General features: G+C 36.8%; 1 protein-coding gene across 1 annotated transcript; it reads right to left on the bottom strand.

The window, feature by feature from the left end:
• Nucleotides 1-8,702: 8,702 nt before the first annotated feature.
• LOC104217296 (basic blue protein-like) lies at nucleotides 8,703-12,725 on the bottom strand. Its single transcript, XM_009767494.2, has 2 exons — nucleotides 12,342-12,725; nucleotides 8,703-9,008 (listed from the first exon to the last, which is right to left on the bottom strand). The coding sequence occupies exons 1-2, from the start codon at nucleotides 12,517-12,519 to the stop codon at nucleotides 8,809-8,811; spliced, it is 378 nt and encodes a 125-aa protein (XP_009765796.1). The 5' UTR covers nucleotides 12,520-12,725; the 3' UTR covers nucleotides 8,703-8,808.
• Nucleotides 12,726-13,819: the final 1,094 nt, after the last annotated feature.

The raw sequence follows: 13,819 nt of genomic DNA, 5'->3' as shown, positions 1-13,819 counted from the left end.
ATGGTATCGGGTCCGTATTTTGGTTCTGGAGCCTGGTACAGGTCTTATACAGTATTTAAGTTGAGATCATAAAATTCGGTAAGAAACGGACTTGATATGACGTGAATCGGACCATCGGTTGTTAAAAAAAATGAAACTTAAGAGTTCATGAGATTTTTCTTTGATTTTAATGTAAAATTCATAGTTGTTGATGTTATTTTGATGATTTGATCGCACGAGCAAGTCCGTATGATGTTTTTATACTTGCGTGCATGATTGGTTTGGAGCCCCGAGGGCTTGGGTGAGTTTTGGATAGGCCACAGAGTGGATTTAGACTTAGAACATAACAGTTGCAAGTTTAGAGAAAGTTGCAGGTCTCTGAAACCAGGCTCCACGGTCCGCGGTGGGGCCTTCGCGACCGCGGTGGAGTCTGTGCGGACGCGGTGGGATTTATGCGGTCCGCAGTGAGCAAGGACAAGTCTTCGCGACCGCGCTCGATATTTTGCGGTCCGCGGTGGAGCTCCGCGTCCGCGGCCCTTTTTATGCGGTCCGTGGTGAGGGTCTGAGAGGAGTATATAAACGGGACTCTTCAGCTATTTTTCAATTTTCAAAACCCTGAAACATAAGAGGCGATTTTTCAAACACTCTTTCTTCCCTAAAACACTAGTAAATAATTTTTAACTTATTTCTTTTACTCCTTAACTTATTTTAACAAGATTTCATCATAGAATCTAGGGTTTTCATGGTGGAATTGAAAGTTTTGGGTAAAACTTAAGAATATTAAAATTTGGGGAGTTGGACCTCAAATTGAGGTCGGATTCCAAAACTAATTATATATCCGGGCTCCGGGGTGAATGGGTAATCGGGTTTTGGTCCGAATTTCGGGTTTGGACCAAGCCGGCCCGGGGTCAATTTTTGACTTTTGGAGAAAATCATTGGAAAACTTTTTTTCATGCATTAGAATTGACTCATTTAGCATTTACTAATATCATTAAGTAAATTATGACTAGATATAAGCGAATTGGAAGTGGAACTAAGAGGTAAAGCGGTAGTTGAGGCTTGATTGTGTTCATGGCTTGGAGGTAAGTGTTTGGTCTAACCTTAGCTTGAGGGATTACGAGTTGAGTCTTATTTGCTATGTGTTAATTGTTGAGTACGACGTATAGGCATGGTGACGAGTATATATACGTTGGTGTCAAGCATTTCCGTGAATCGTATACTATGACTGATGTGATTCCGTTTCGCATTGTTCATGCTTTATATGATTATTTCTATTGTTGAACAAGGCTTGTGGAAGTATTATTGGTAATTAATCATTGTAGAGCATTGGCTCAAGTTGAGAAATGAGATGTGAAGAAATTGTGGAAAAGAGAAGAGGTATATAATATTGTCTCCCTTTCCAGGATATTATTGCTTTTGATATTATCTCCCTTGCCGGGACGTTATTATTCATGATATTGTTTTCCTTGCCGGGATATTATTGTTATGCTATTGTTCCCTTGCCGAAATTTTATTGTGATATTATTGATTCCCTTGCCCAAATTTCTTTGTGATTGTTGCTTGGGTGAGGAAGAGTGTAAAGCACGAAGGGTGATGCCGTGTATGATTTTTGAGAGTGTTAATGCACGAAGGGTGATGTCGTGCCGATATTGTGTGGTAAAAGCACGAAGGGTGATGCCATTCTGCACGATGTACAATGTTGTGCCATAATATGAGTGATAGTGCACGAAGGATAATTCCGTGCCATGATTATGTGAGGTAAAATCACGAAGGGTGATGTCGTGTCGTTTATATTTATTTTTATGGTAAGGACGAGAGTAAAAGCACGAAGGGTGATGTCGTGCAGATCATATTGATTCTTATGGTGATAATGAGAGTAAAAGCACGAAGGGTGATGTCGTACAATTGTTTCTGATTTCCTTATTTATGTTGGCAATTGAATTGTGGATTCCTTACATTTATTTTCTGGTATTTTGTTGTTATCTGGTACTTCCCGCAGCATGTTTTCCCCCTCCCATCCTTAACTGTAAATATCTGCTTTTACTTTTCCGTTGTATATGATTTAACTGCACAGGTTTATTTGGTAGTCTGGTCCTAGCCTCGTCACTACTTCGCCGAGTTAGGCTAGGCACTTACCAGCACATGGGGTCGGTTGTGCTGATACTACACTCTGCACTGTGTGCAGTTCCCGCTACTACAGCTTTTGGACTATAGTGAGGTTGCTACCTTCAGTCCATTCAGGCAACCCGAGGTAGTCCGCAGGCCCTGGCGTCTCCTTCTATCTCCCATTATTTTTCTTTTATGTATTTCAGAGACAATATTATATTTATCTTTCGGACCCATATTTGTAGTATTCCTCGGCAGTCTGTGAGATTGTGATACCAAATTCTGGGTAGAGTTATATTTTGGATTTATGTATCAGTGTTTGGTTAAACTATTAAGTTTTCGTCTTCCGCATTTTTGGTTATTTGTAATGATCCCACTGTTGATCACCTATTATATTGAGCTGTTAAAAAGGCTAAGTAAAAAGGGTAATGGATTTATAACACTCGGCTTGCTTAGCTTTCATGAGTATGTGCCATCACGACTCCCGAAGGTGGGAAATCCAGGTCGTGACAAGTTGGTATCAGAGCTCTAGGTTGCTTAGGTATTACAATTCACAAACAAGCTTAGTAGAGTCTGAGGGATCGGTATGGAGACGTCGGTATTTATCCCTCAGAGGCTACAAAGTTAGAAAAAACTTCACATTTATTCTTTCATGTCGTGCGACTTGATTTCTCAATGTTAATTGAACTTCTATTCTATTCTTTCGCAGATGATGAGGACATATACCGCTTCATCAGCTGACCAGCAGCACGAGCCCCCAGTAGCAGCTCCTGCGAGGGGCAGAGGTCGAGGTCGTGCTAGGACCTGAGGCAGAGGTAGGGCCCAGCCCTGAGCTCGAGCAGCACCACCAACAGCGGAGCCTCAGGTTGAGTTTAATGATGAGGTTCCAGCCCAGCCAATTCAAGCAGGATCAGCTCAAGTCCCAGAGGGGTTCATCGCCACCCCGTTACTTCAGGATGCTCTGGTCCTTCCAGTAGGCCTTATGGAGAGTGTCGCCCAGGCAGGCTTGCTTCCTATAGCACTAGCCATCTCTCAGGATGGAGGAGGAGCTCAGAGTCTGCTACTCACACTCTGGAGTAGATGGCTCCCTAGTTTCAGACTCCAGCAGCTCAGCCAGTTGGGGTAGTTCAGCCTGGTGTTATGGCACAGACCGGAGAGGGGCCAGCTATGTCTGCTGATGCCTTGTGGAGATTGTACAGGTCCACCAAGCTCTTCACTACTACTTTTAGTGGTACATCTTCTGAGGATCCCTAGGATTATTTGGACAGCTGTCATGAGGTTCTTTGGAACATGGGGATAGTGGGGACCAATGGGGTCGACTTTGCTGCTTTTCATTTGTCTGGATCCGCCAAGACTTGGTGGAGATATTATTGTTTGGCTAGACCAGCTAGGTCACCAGCTTTGACTTGGGATCAGTTCTCTCATCTATTTCTGGATAAGTTTCTTCCTATCACTCAGAGGGAGGACTATCGGAGGCAGTTTGAGCATCTCTAGTAAGGTTCTATGACTGTTACTCAGTACGAGACCAGATTTATTGACTTGGCCCATTATGTTCTTCTTATACTTCCCACGGAGAGAGAGAGAGAGAGAGAGAAAGAGAGAGAGAGAGGAGGTTCATTGAGGGACTCATTCAGCCTATTCGATTACATATGGCTAAGGAGACGAGCAGTGAGATTTCTTTTTAGGAGGCAGCCAATGTCGCCAGGAGAGTTAAGATGGTTCTATTGCAGGGGAGTGGTCAGGGGTCTGACAAGAGGCCTCGTCATTCGGGCAGGTTCAGTGGTGCCTCATCTAGAGGCAGGGATTCTTTTGGTAGGGGCCATCCTCCCAAGCCGTTTCATTCAGCACTTCAGGCTTCTCACGGTGCTCCAGGTGGTTGTGGTTCTCATATGCAGTATTCAGATTAGCTGCCCTACAGTGCACCGCCAGCTCCTATCAGTGCACCTCCGCTTCAGAGTTTTTAAAGTGGTTATTCAGGTCGTTAGGGTCGGCAGCCTCAGCTGTCGAGGGCTTGTTATACTTGTGGCTATACGAGGCATATTGCTAGATTTTGCCCTCGAGCATCGAGCAACTCTTAGCATCCGGGTCCCCGTTCCATGGTTTATGCACCGAGTGTTCCATCCCCGCTCAGCCAGCTAGAGGTGGAGGTAGAGGTGCTAAAGGTGGAGGTAGAAGTGCTAGAGGTGGAGGTAGAGGTGTTAGAGGTGGAGGTGGAGGTCAGGCCGCTAGAGGTGGAGGCCAGCTAGTAGGAGGTCGTCCTAGAGATGTAGTTCAGAGTGGTGGGGCCTAACCCCGATGTTATGCTCTTCCAGCCAGGCCTGAGGCTGAGGCTTCCGATGCAGTTATCACAGGTACCGTTCTGGTTCGTAGTAGAGATGCTTCAGTTTTATTTGATTCAGGGTCAACATACTCCTATATATCATCTTATTTTGCACTGTATCTGGTCATGCCTAGTGATTCTTTCAGTGCTCCTGTATATGTGTCTACACCGGTGGGTGATTCTATTATGATAGATCGTGTCCATCGTTCATGTATAATTGGTTGAACAATGAACGTGGGCGTTCAAAATATCAGAATAATAATAATCATCACTATGATTATAAAAGGAGAACAATAAGGGTTCTCAAAATAGTCCTTCAAAATGTGAAGGCAATGCTTACCATCAAATTGGTATAAAAACAATAAAGCACGTCACTGATTATGATCCATTCCTTGAAGAGAATGTGACTTATGATAAGCATTGAGAATGCAAACTCATTCCTAAATTTGAATGTGGCAATATGTGATAAAAGCAATGAATAAAGACATGCAATTCATGATTATATGAATACCACACAACTCACCTTTAAGGGAGGTTTGAGTAAAATAAAGAGAATAAATATTATTGTGTGGTTACATGAATATGTCATTGGTCGCGTACATGTGATATGCCAAATATTATTTTGTCATGCCTTATAAAAGTTATTAAAGGCAAAATTAAAGCAAGAAATGATTTTGCTTATGATGATTTTGACCATGACAATTTATTATGATATAATTTTCTCCGTGAAGGAGACATTTACCATATGAATGGTATGATAAAAGATCTTGTAGTACAAAAGTTGTTAAGAACTCCGGAAAAACTAATTTGTTACTACCCGGATGAATAAACTTATTCATGACATTGATATTGTAAAGTCTCAAAAGAAACTTTTTGAGTTTCAAATATATAAGTCAAAGTGATTGGCATATTGAGACTATAAATGAAAGGAAGATTGAATATCTTCATATTTCTATAATCATACCGGGTAAATATGAAAGGTTACCCGATCTTCTTTCTATTTGTACTACACAAATATAAGCATGATGCTGGAATCATATGCCACAAGTAAACTAGAGATTTACTAAAATAAATATTAATTGGCATGACCGGTTGACCATATCGGTTCAATTATGATGCGAAAAATTAATTAAGAATTACATTGACACATATTGAAGAATAGAAGATTCTTCAAGAATTCTCTTGTGCTGCTTATTCTCATGATATACCAGTTAAAGGTTGGGATTGAATCCTTTGATTTCTGGAAGGAATAAAAGGTGATATATATATGGGCTCAGTCAACTGCCATGTGGACCGTTTACTATTATATGATTTTAATAGATGCATCTATTTTATGGTCACATGTGCATTTGTTATCAACTTGCAGTTTGGTTTTTGCAAGATTGTTTGCTCAAATTATTAGAGCACAATTCCAGAATATAAATTATGATGATTTGTCTTAATAATACTGGTTTAAATCCAAGTTGGTTTAGCAGAAATTGTATGCCTCCAATTATAGCTAAATCATTGGTTATGAGAACAAAAGTTACAAAAACAAAATTTGGTATGAGATTTATTATTTAATATACAGCAACACTTGTACGCATCTAGCCAAGTTATAAAAATTTCTCCCTATCACAATCGGTTCAGGGTCAGGAACCAAATAATTTCTATATAGAAATATGGATGTGCTATATGATTTAATTATGCCACCAAAATGCACAAAAATGAGTTCCCAAAGATAGTTAGGAAATGTGTTGGTGATCCCAACATTAGGGGGAGAAAATGGACAGCTGAGAAAGTGATACGTGAAATGAATTATTATGAATACATATAGATCCTCGTACAAGAAAATATAAACTTGAAGTTCAAGTGATAATTCATTTACAAATTATTGTCAGACGCATTTGTTGACCCAAAGCTAAATGTCATATTTCAGCTGCTAATGCTCCAAATAGAATAAAGTCCATGAGGGACAGAGTCTATGGCACGCATGAAGTGTAACAGACCAATCGGTTCCAAAGATAAAACTCCTTGAAGAAGGAGAGGGGCAAATATTCAAAATGGTCATAATAAGGAGGCAAGTGCCCTAGAAGAGCACCACGACATAACACTTCATAAGACCTCATGGGAGAGGCTCAGGTACCTGAAAATAATGAAATAAAGAGATCTCAATAAGTTATGTCTTTATTGGGTAATAATGGAACCGACATAAAATGATTGTCGACGATATTGTTAATATAATGTAGCGCTCAATATGATTAATATTGACGAGGATCTTGAGATCAAATCTGTCATGAAATTTGGACGGATAAAAGATTGGCCAAATAAAAAATACGCAATGAAATTGACTTCACTTGAAAAATGTGAAGTTGGACGGATAGTCCAACACCTGAAAGTATAAAGTCAATTGAGGTATAAATGTGTTCTTGTGCGAAAGGTTCAAGTCGATAGACATAAAGACGACTTGTGGCACAAGAAAATTAGTAAATATCCTCACATTGATTATATGGAGACATGTTCTCTTATAGTGGATATAGTCACTTCAGGTTTTAATCTGGCAATATATGAAAAACTTGATATGCGTATAGTGGATATCATTGAAAGATTTAAATTGTCTTGGAGCATATTAAGGTTTCCAAGAAATTTATTAAATAAAGCTTCAAAAATTCTTATACGGATTGAAACAATCAGGGCCCATGTGGTATAATCGCCCAAGAGAATACTTGTTGAAAGAAGGGTATAAGAATAATTCAATTTGTCCTTGTGTTCTTATAAAAGGATATGGATTTGAATTTGTTATAATCGCCATGTATGTTGATGATTCAAATATCATTAGAACTCCCGGAGAGCTTCCTAAAGCAGTAGACTGTTTAAAGAATTTAAAATGAAAGATCTTGGAAAGACAAAATTTTGTCTTGGTCTACAACTTGAATATATGAAAGATGGAATTTTTGTCCTTCAATCAGCATACACTAAAAAGATTTTAAAGAGCTTCTATGTGGATAAAACACATCCATTAAGTACCCCGATGGTTGTGAGATTACTCGATATAAATAAAGATCCACTCTGACCTCATGAAAATAATGAAGAGCTTCTTGGTCCTAAAGTACCGTATCTTAATGCAATTGGTGCGCTAATATATCTTGCTAACACTACAAGGCATGGCATAACTTTTTCAGTTAATGTCTTAGCAAGATATAGCTCCGCTCAAGGAGAAATTGGAATGAAATCAAGCACATATTGCGTTATCTAAGGGGGATTACCGGTGTGGGCTTATTTTATGGCAATGATTGCAATACCAATCTTATTAGTCATGTCGATGTGGGGTATTTATCTGACACACACAAGGCTTGATCTCAAACATGTTATGTGTTTACATGTGTGGCACTGTCATATCTTGGCGATCGACTAAGCAATCAATCGTGGCTACTTCTTTTAATCATGCTGAGATAATTGCTATTCATGAAGCAAGTCGAGAATGTGTATGGTTGAGGTCTACTATACATCTTATTCGAGACAAATGTGGTTTGAAGTGTGATAAACTACCCAAAGTTTTGTATGAAGAAAATACAACATGCATAGCCCAATTAAAGGGAGGATTCATAAAGGAGTTAGGACAAAGCACATTTCACCTAAATTATTGTTCACACATGATCTTCAAAAGAATGGTGATATTAATGTGCAACGGATCCGTTCAAGTGATAATATGGCTGATTTGTTCACCAAATATCTACCGGCGTCAACCTTCAAGAAACTAGTGTACAAGATTGGGATACGAAGGCTCAACGATGTGAACTGATGATCTCATCAGGGGGAGTTAATACGCGTTGTACTCTTTTTTCCTTACAAGGTTTTGTCTCATTGGGTTTTCCTTGCAAGGTTTTTAACGAGACACATTATTTATGGACATCCAAGGGGGAGTGTTATGATAAAAGTCAAAATATGGTGGATGTCTACTCTTCCTCCATGATCTTTCTCTCAAATGGTTAATGACATATTCAATGACATATTTTCTATGTTCAGTGACATATTCCATGACATATTTTCTTCACTTTTCATGCCTATATAAAGGTCTTGTAATAGATAGGAAAATACACACAATTGAAGAAGAAAATCTCTTCCTTCTCTCTATCTCTATTTCTTGTTCATGTTTTACTAAATTGCTTTTATTTCTTGTTCATGTTTTACTAAATTGCTTTTATTTCATAACAATAATAATAATAATAATAATAATAATAATAATAATAATAATAATAATAATAATAATAATAATAATAATAATAATAGTCATGGAAAAGTAGCAACAACCGCAAAATAGTAACAAAACATATTTATCCATTATTTGACATTAGTAGAGAAAACATAGTACGTAGTTGACAACATCATATATAGGAAGTCTGATTAGCATATATAGATCGAAATCAAGAAGCAAAGACAGAAATCTTCATTCCAGACTCGCAATGGCCAGGGAAATTGCAGATGAAATAGTTTTGTCCCTTAACTAGCTTTATCTTGTCACCCCCTTTGGTATATACTTTTGAACCTCGAGGTGTTCTGCACTTGTTATATCCGTATTTGTTCACTGCCACAACGTTATGTGCACCCGACTGATAGTTGAATGCTGTAACAACAACAAACTCACTGAACGTTGCTAACAACGTGAGCAAAAAACACTTGTATAGAACAAACATCGACAACAAATTTGTACACAAAACTAACTGTAACATATAGTATAAGGAAATCAGCCTATTATAATTCAAACACATTAACTATAAGATAAATGCACAAATACATACAATCATAAATAAACATGTTCAAGATGAAGTTACAATGAACACACGGCTTATATAGTGCTCTATGAATGAAACAGAATTATTGTGGTCCCTTTTTAAACCAAACAGAAGCCTGTGAAAATAAAATTATGATAAAGTATTGACAAAATCGGATGTCAACAAATGATAGTTTCTTAGTATTCACCACCACGCTTGATCCAGCTTAAATATTCAATTTAGAATCCTTAAAGCCGTTGTTCTAAAATCCACAAACTCATAAAATTGAAATCTTTACTCTACGCCTCTACTTATATGATGCACCGACAAAGAAGAGCTGCATTCATGGCTGCCATTGCGGTTCAACAAACACCCAGAAATATTAATGCATTTCTATTTCCATGTGATGATCTTATTGATCTACGTACAAGTTTAAGAAAGTTGGTTTGACAAACATAAATGCCTTTATATGTAATTAATCATATATATCATGGCTCTCAATGGACCCATAGCCGTGTTATTTGTACCTCATGTACCTTTATCATTTAAAATTAAGAAAATGATATTTTTAAATTTCTTATATGTAAAAGTAATTCTGTAAGAGAAAAAAATAGGGTTATAAAATTAAAAATAAATATACAAAAAGCCACAATCAATTGACCCAGCCCCTATATTGTGCAGAAATCGACAGTTTGTTCACAGTTAATTTAACCCAAAATTGACTCCTGTTTTCGAAATGTTGAAATAGAGGGTCAACACTCAACACTACAAACAGTAAAACTGGGTCCCATTAAACAAAACTTTGGCAGTTTTTCATTTTCAAGATAACAATTCCTGTATTAGAAATGGATCTAGCTTGGACCGAAGTTCTCACGAGGTGAAAATAAATTTTACCACCGATTTATCTTAAACTTACAATTTTAAGCTTAATGAAAAAATTTTATAACCACATAAATACTCTAGACTCCTTTTTAACTTGTTTAGGACCACAAATTCCAAATTTTTTTAGGGATTTTTACCTATCTATACCATATATCAAACTTTATTACCAAAAATGTTCATAATTTGTTATTTACCCGTGTAGTCCACACTTTTACTACAAATTATATACCAATCCAAAAATAGGTAGATTTTTCCATAAAAAATGCGCTAAAATGAAGGCGCCAGATCTGCGTGTGATTCTGTCAACATCAAATTAGAATTGTTGCGTAATTCTCTCCTTCCTCAACGGAAAGAGATCTCTCTTCTCTCACTCAACTACAATTCTAAAAAAACGCAAGCTACTGAAGCTCCGGTAATCAAACGAAAAGGAGATTTTTGTTCTTCATCTTCATCTTCATCTTCATCTTCATCTTCATCTTCATCTTCATCTGTTCTTCCATATATTTTCCACCATTGATAGCCATTAAAAAGCTTGAAAGCTTTGAATTCAAATTTGGGTTTTCAAAAATCATTATTTGTTTGGATTGGGTGTTGTTGTAAATAATTCGGAATATGTTTAGGAGTTTATATCTCAATTTTGAGGGGTTTTGGTGAAGATTAGACTTGGTTTTGACTGAATTTTAGATTGAAACTCGAAGAAGAAGAAGAAGAAGAAGACGTATTTCCAGAAATTGTAGTTAAATTGTAGAATTGTAGATATATTGTAGATAAATTGTAGATAAATTGTAGATGAATTGTAGATTGGGAAGACTAAAACTTCTACAAATCTTCTACAATTATGTCGAAAATGCCAATTATGCTACAATTGAAATGAGAATTTGGATATTAAAATTCAATGTATCTATTTTGTAGATATCTTGTAGATAAATTGTAGATTATTTGTATTCTGATTGTAGATGCATTATTTTCTGTTTTCACAAATCCAAAACGACTAAAGCTTCTACAAAATTTTCTGCATACAATTTAACTTCTAGATTCATAAGGGTCAAAAGGCCTCATATTTCATACTGTATACTACTCCAAACCCTCACATTCATAAGGGTCGGCTCTGCCTCATATTTCATACTGTATACTACTCCAATTAGCAGCAGCCTTTGACCACTTATAACACTTGTTACATCACTTGCAAACTCTTCATTTCTAATCAACCGCCACTACCTCCCGGTCTACTGAGGTGCAGCGAATTTAGAATTTAAAATCGGTATATATTGTTGTGAACAGTTGAAATGAAAGGAAAGAGAAAGTGGGAAGATACAGTCCTATAATTATGTCTAATAAAAATGAACCCTTAATTATATCTCTAATTTGAATTATGGTATAGAAATGGTAATTTGGTATGCTTAAATGTAATAAACACAAACCTTAAACATTGAGGGTAATAAGTTTTGATATATGGTATAGATAGGTAAAAATCCCATTTTTTTTATTTTTTCTTAAACTTCGTGCCCAATCAATAAACTATTACAATTTCACTAATGGGGTCTGGAGAGGTAGTGTGTGCATAGACCTTACCCCTACCATGAGTAGAGAGACTGTTTCCAAATAGACCCTCGACATCCTTCCCACCAAGAACTCTCACATCCTTCCCACCAAGAACTCTCACCTTACTCTTGGGGTGACTCGAACTCACAAACTCTTGGTTGGAAGTAGGAGTTGCTTAGCATCAGAACAATCCCTCTTGTCAATGCACAGAAAATTAGAAACGTTAAAAAGGAGAAAATATGGTGATAGTTCCATCACCATTGAGCACAAAATGAGTTTAAAGACTAGTTTAAAGCCAACAATATATTCAAGAATTAACTTCTATAACTTCACACTAAAAGAATTTTTAGTTTTAATTAGAGTTCATAATAAGTAAAATTAGTAAGAGCGAAACATCTTGTGTCTACGCAAGGTTCGGAGAAGGGTCGCTTTTCAAGGGAGGCATGTAGTTAGCCTATCCTAATACAAATATCAATGGTTGATTTCACTGCTCGAACCCGAGACGAAAAGCGGAGTTAGGATTTAAAGCTTGTGGGTTCAGTATTATATTTCGTTTATGTTACTGGGTTCTAAATTAACAACTTATACATATTTAATGATTTTTTAAGATAAATACATAATTTGAACCAAAGTTATTGGGTTTGGCCGAACCCGCAAAACATATGGTAGCTCCGCCTCTGCCCGTGACTTATAGGTACTAGAGATAACTAAGGCTATTAATTAAAATACAATATAAAAATTCTTCTACTTGGAATACTTACCAAGAGTATCACCAGCCCTAAAGCGCTTGCCTCCAGGCCAAGAAACAGTATTGAAAGTCCAACCACCAGCATCACCAACGTTGTACACGGCAGCCTGAGCCATCTCTGTCTGAATTAGCGCCACAATGCACAGCACCAACACCACCTTCATTGCACTGCTTCTTCCCTGACCAGACATGATCTTACTTACTAGGTGTTAATTAAGACTAAATTAAAAGGCTCTGACTGTGTATTAGTTATGCAATTCCCACAAAACCATTATATTATATAGAGAAAACAATATATGATGGGTGGGTCGTTGGATTCTTTACTGCTTTTGGTCAAGCAGTGTCAGTGACAGTGGAGGTCCACATACCACTGCTTCAAAGTAAGAGAAGGGACGGTGGAAACTAGTAATGGGTTTTGCATTATTAAATTAAGAAAATGACAAAAAAATCATAGTTGGGCGTTGGTAAAAAATACACAAAAGTTAGTTTAGTGAGTTAAAAATTGCTCAAGATCATATAAAAAAAACCAAATTTACATTCCAAAACTGATGTGGGACAACTCAATATTCACATTATATTTAAAACACATACATTTAGAGCCCGTTTGGACATAAGAAAATTTTTACTTTTTCAATTTTTTTTTTAAAATAGCACTATTGGTTATCAAAATCTTACAATTTTTCTAATCTCACTTGAAAATGCATTTTCAGATTTGAAAAATTGGTAAGAGCCAGTTTTTCATTTGAAAATGGAAAGGTTGCTAGTTTTTAGTTGTAAAATATGTTGAAAAAACGACATCCAAATATGTTGCAAAAATTATAACCAAACACAACTTCATCTTCAATTCAAATTGTAGTGAAATTCCAAATTTGATTTTTTTTTTGGAATTCATGTCCAAACGCCTACTTATATTTTTCAAAATTGACTAGTGAGAACCACCTAAGTCATTAAATTGAAGAAATTATAGGAACGAAGTAACCGAAGGATTGCGTATAGGTGTTCGTAACACGCAGCGGAAGACAATAACAATCCTAGGCAGATCTTTTCATGTTTAAAATTTATTTATATATCAATAGATCGGATCTAAGACGTACCTGGTGAAGAAAGTCTTGTTTCAAATTCTTCGATAGTGCGAAGATTCTATGTGTATCCACACCAAGACTGATCCTTGCTATCAACTCTTTGATCAACGAAACCCGCGAACAAATTGAACGGAAAACTTGTGCTGAAATTTTTCTCAAAAATCTCAACTCAAAGATAGAAGAACAAGAAACACTTTTCTTGTAATTGTATTTTCTCTCTTGGCTTTGTATTGCACTCTCACTTTCACAAAGTGTTTTTCTTCTCAAGAATAATAATACGACAAATATTCTCCATCACCCTTTATATAGTATTACCTATAAATCCTTTTCGTATTTGGTTGAGGTAATAATTTACTTAGGGTAAAAGTTTATTCCAAAAATAAACTTCAATCGAATTTTATGGAAAATT

Source organism: Nicotiana sylvestris, chromosome 1 (assembly GCF_000393655.2).
Source record: "Nicotiana sylvestris chromosome 1, ASM39365v2, whole genome shotgun sequence".
Lineage (NCBI taxonomy): Eukaryota > Viridiplantae > Streptophyta > Magnoliopsida > Solanales > Solanaceae > Nicotiana > Nicotiana sylvestris.
The sequence above is the reverse complement of the archived record's forward strand: the minus strand, read 5'-3'. Positions and strand labels throughout refer to the sequence as shown.

Excerpts from the sequence above, each read along its gene's own strand:
- LOC104217296 (XM_009767494.2), bottom strand. The coding sequence starts at position 12,519 with ATGTCTGGTCAGGGAAGAAGCAGTGCAATGAAGGTGGTGTTGGTGCTG. Across the intron at positions 9,009-12,341 it reads TAGGGCTGGTGATACTCTTG|CATTCAACTATCAGTCGGGT; the intron begins GTAAGTATTCCA and ends TTGTTGTTACAG.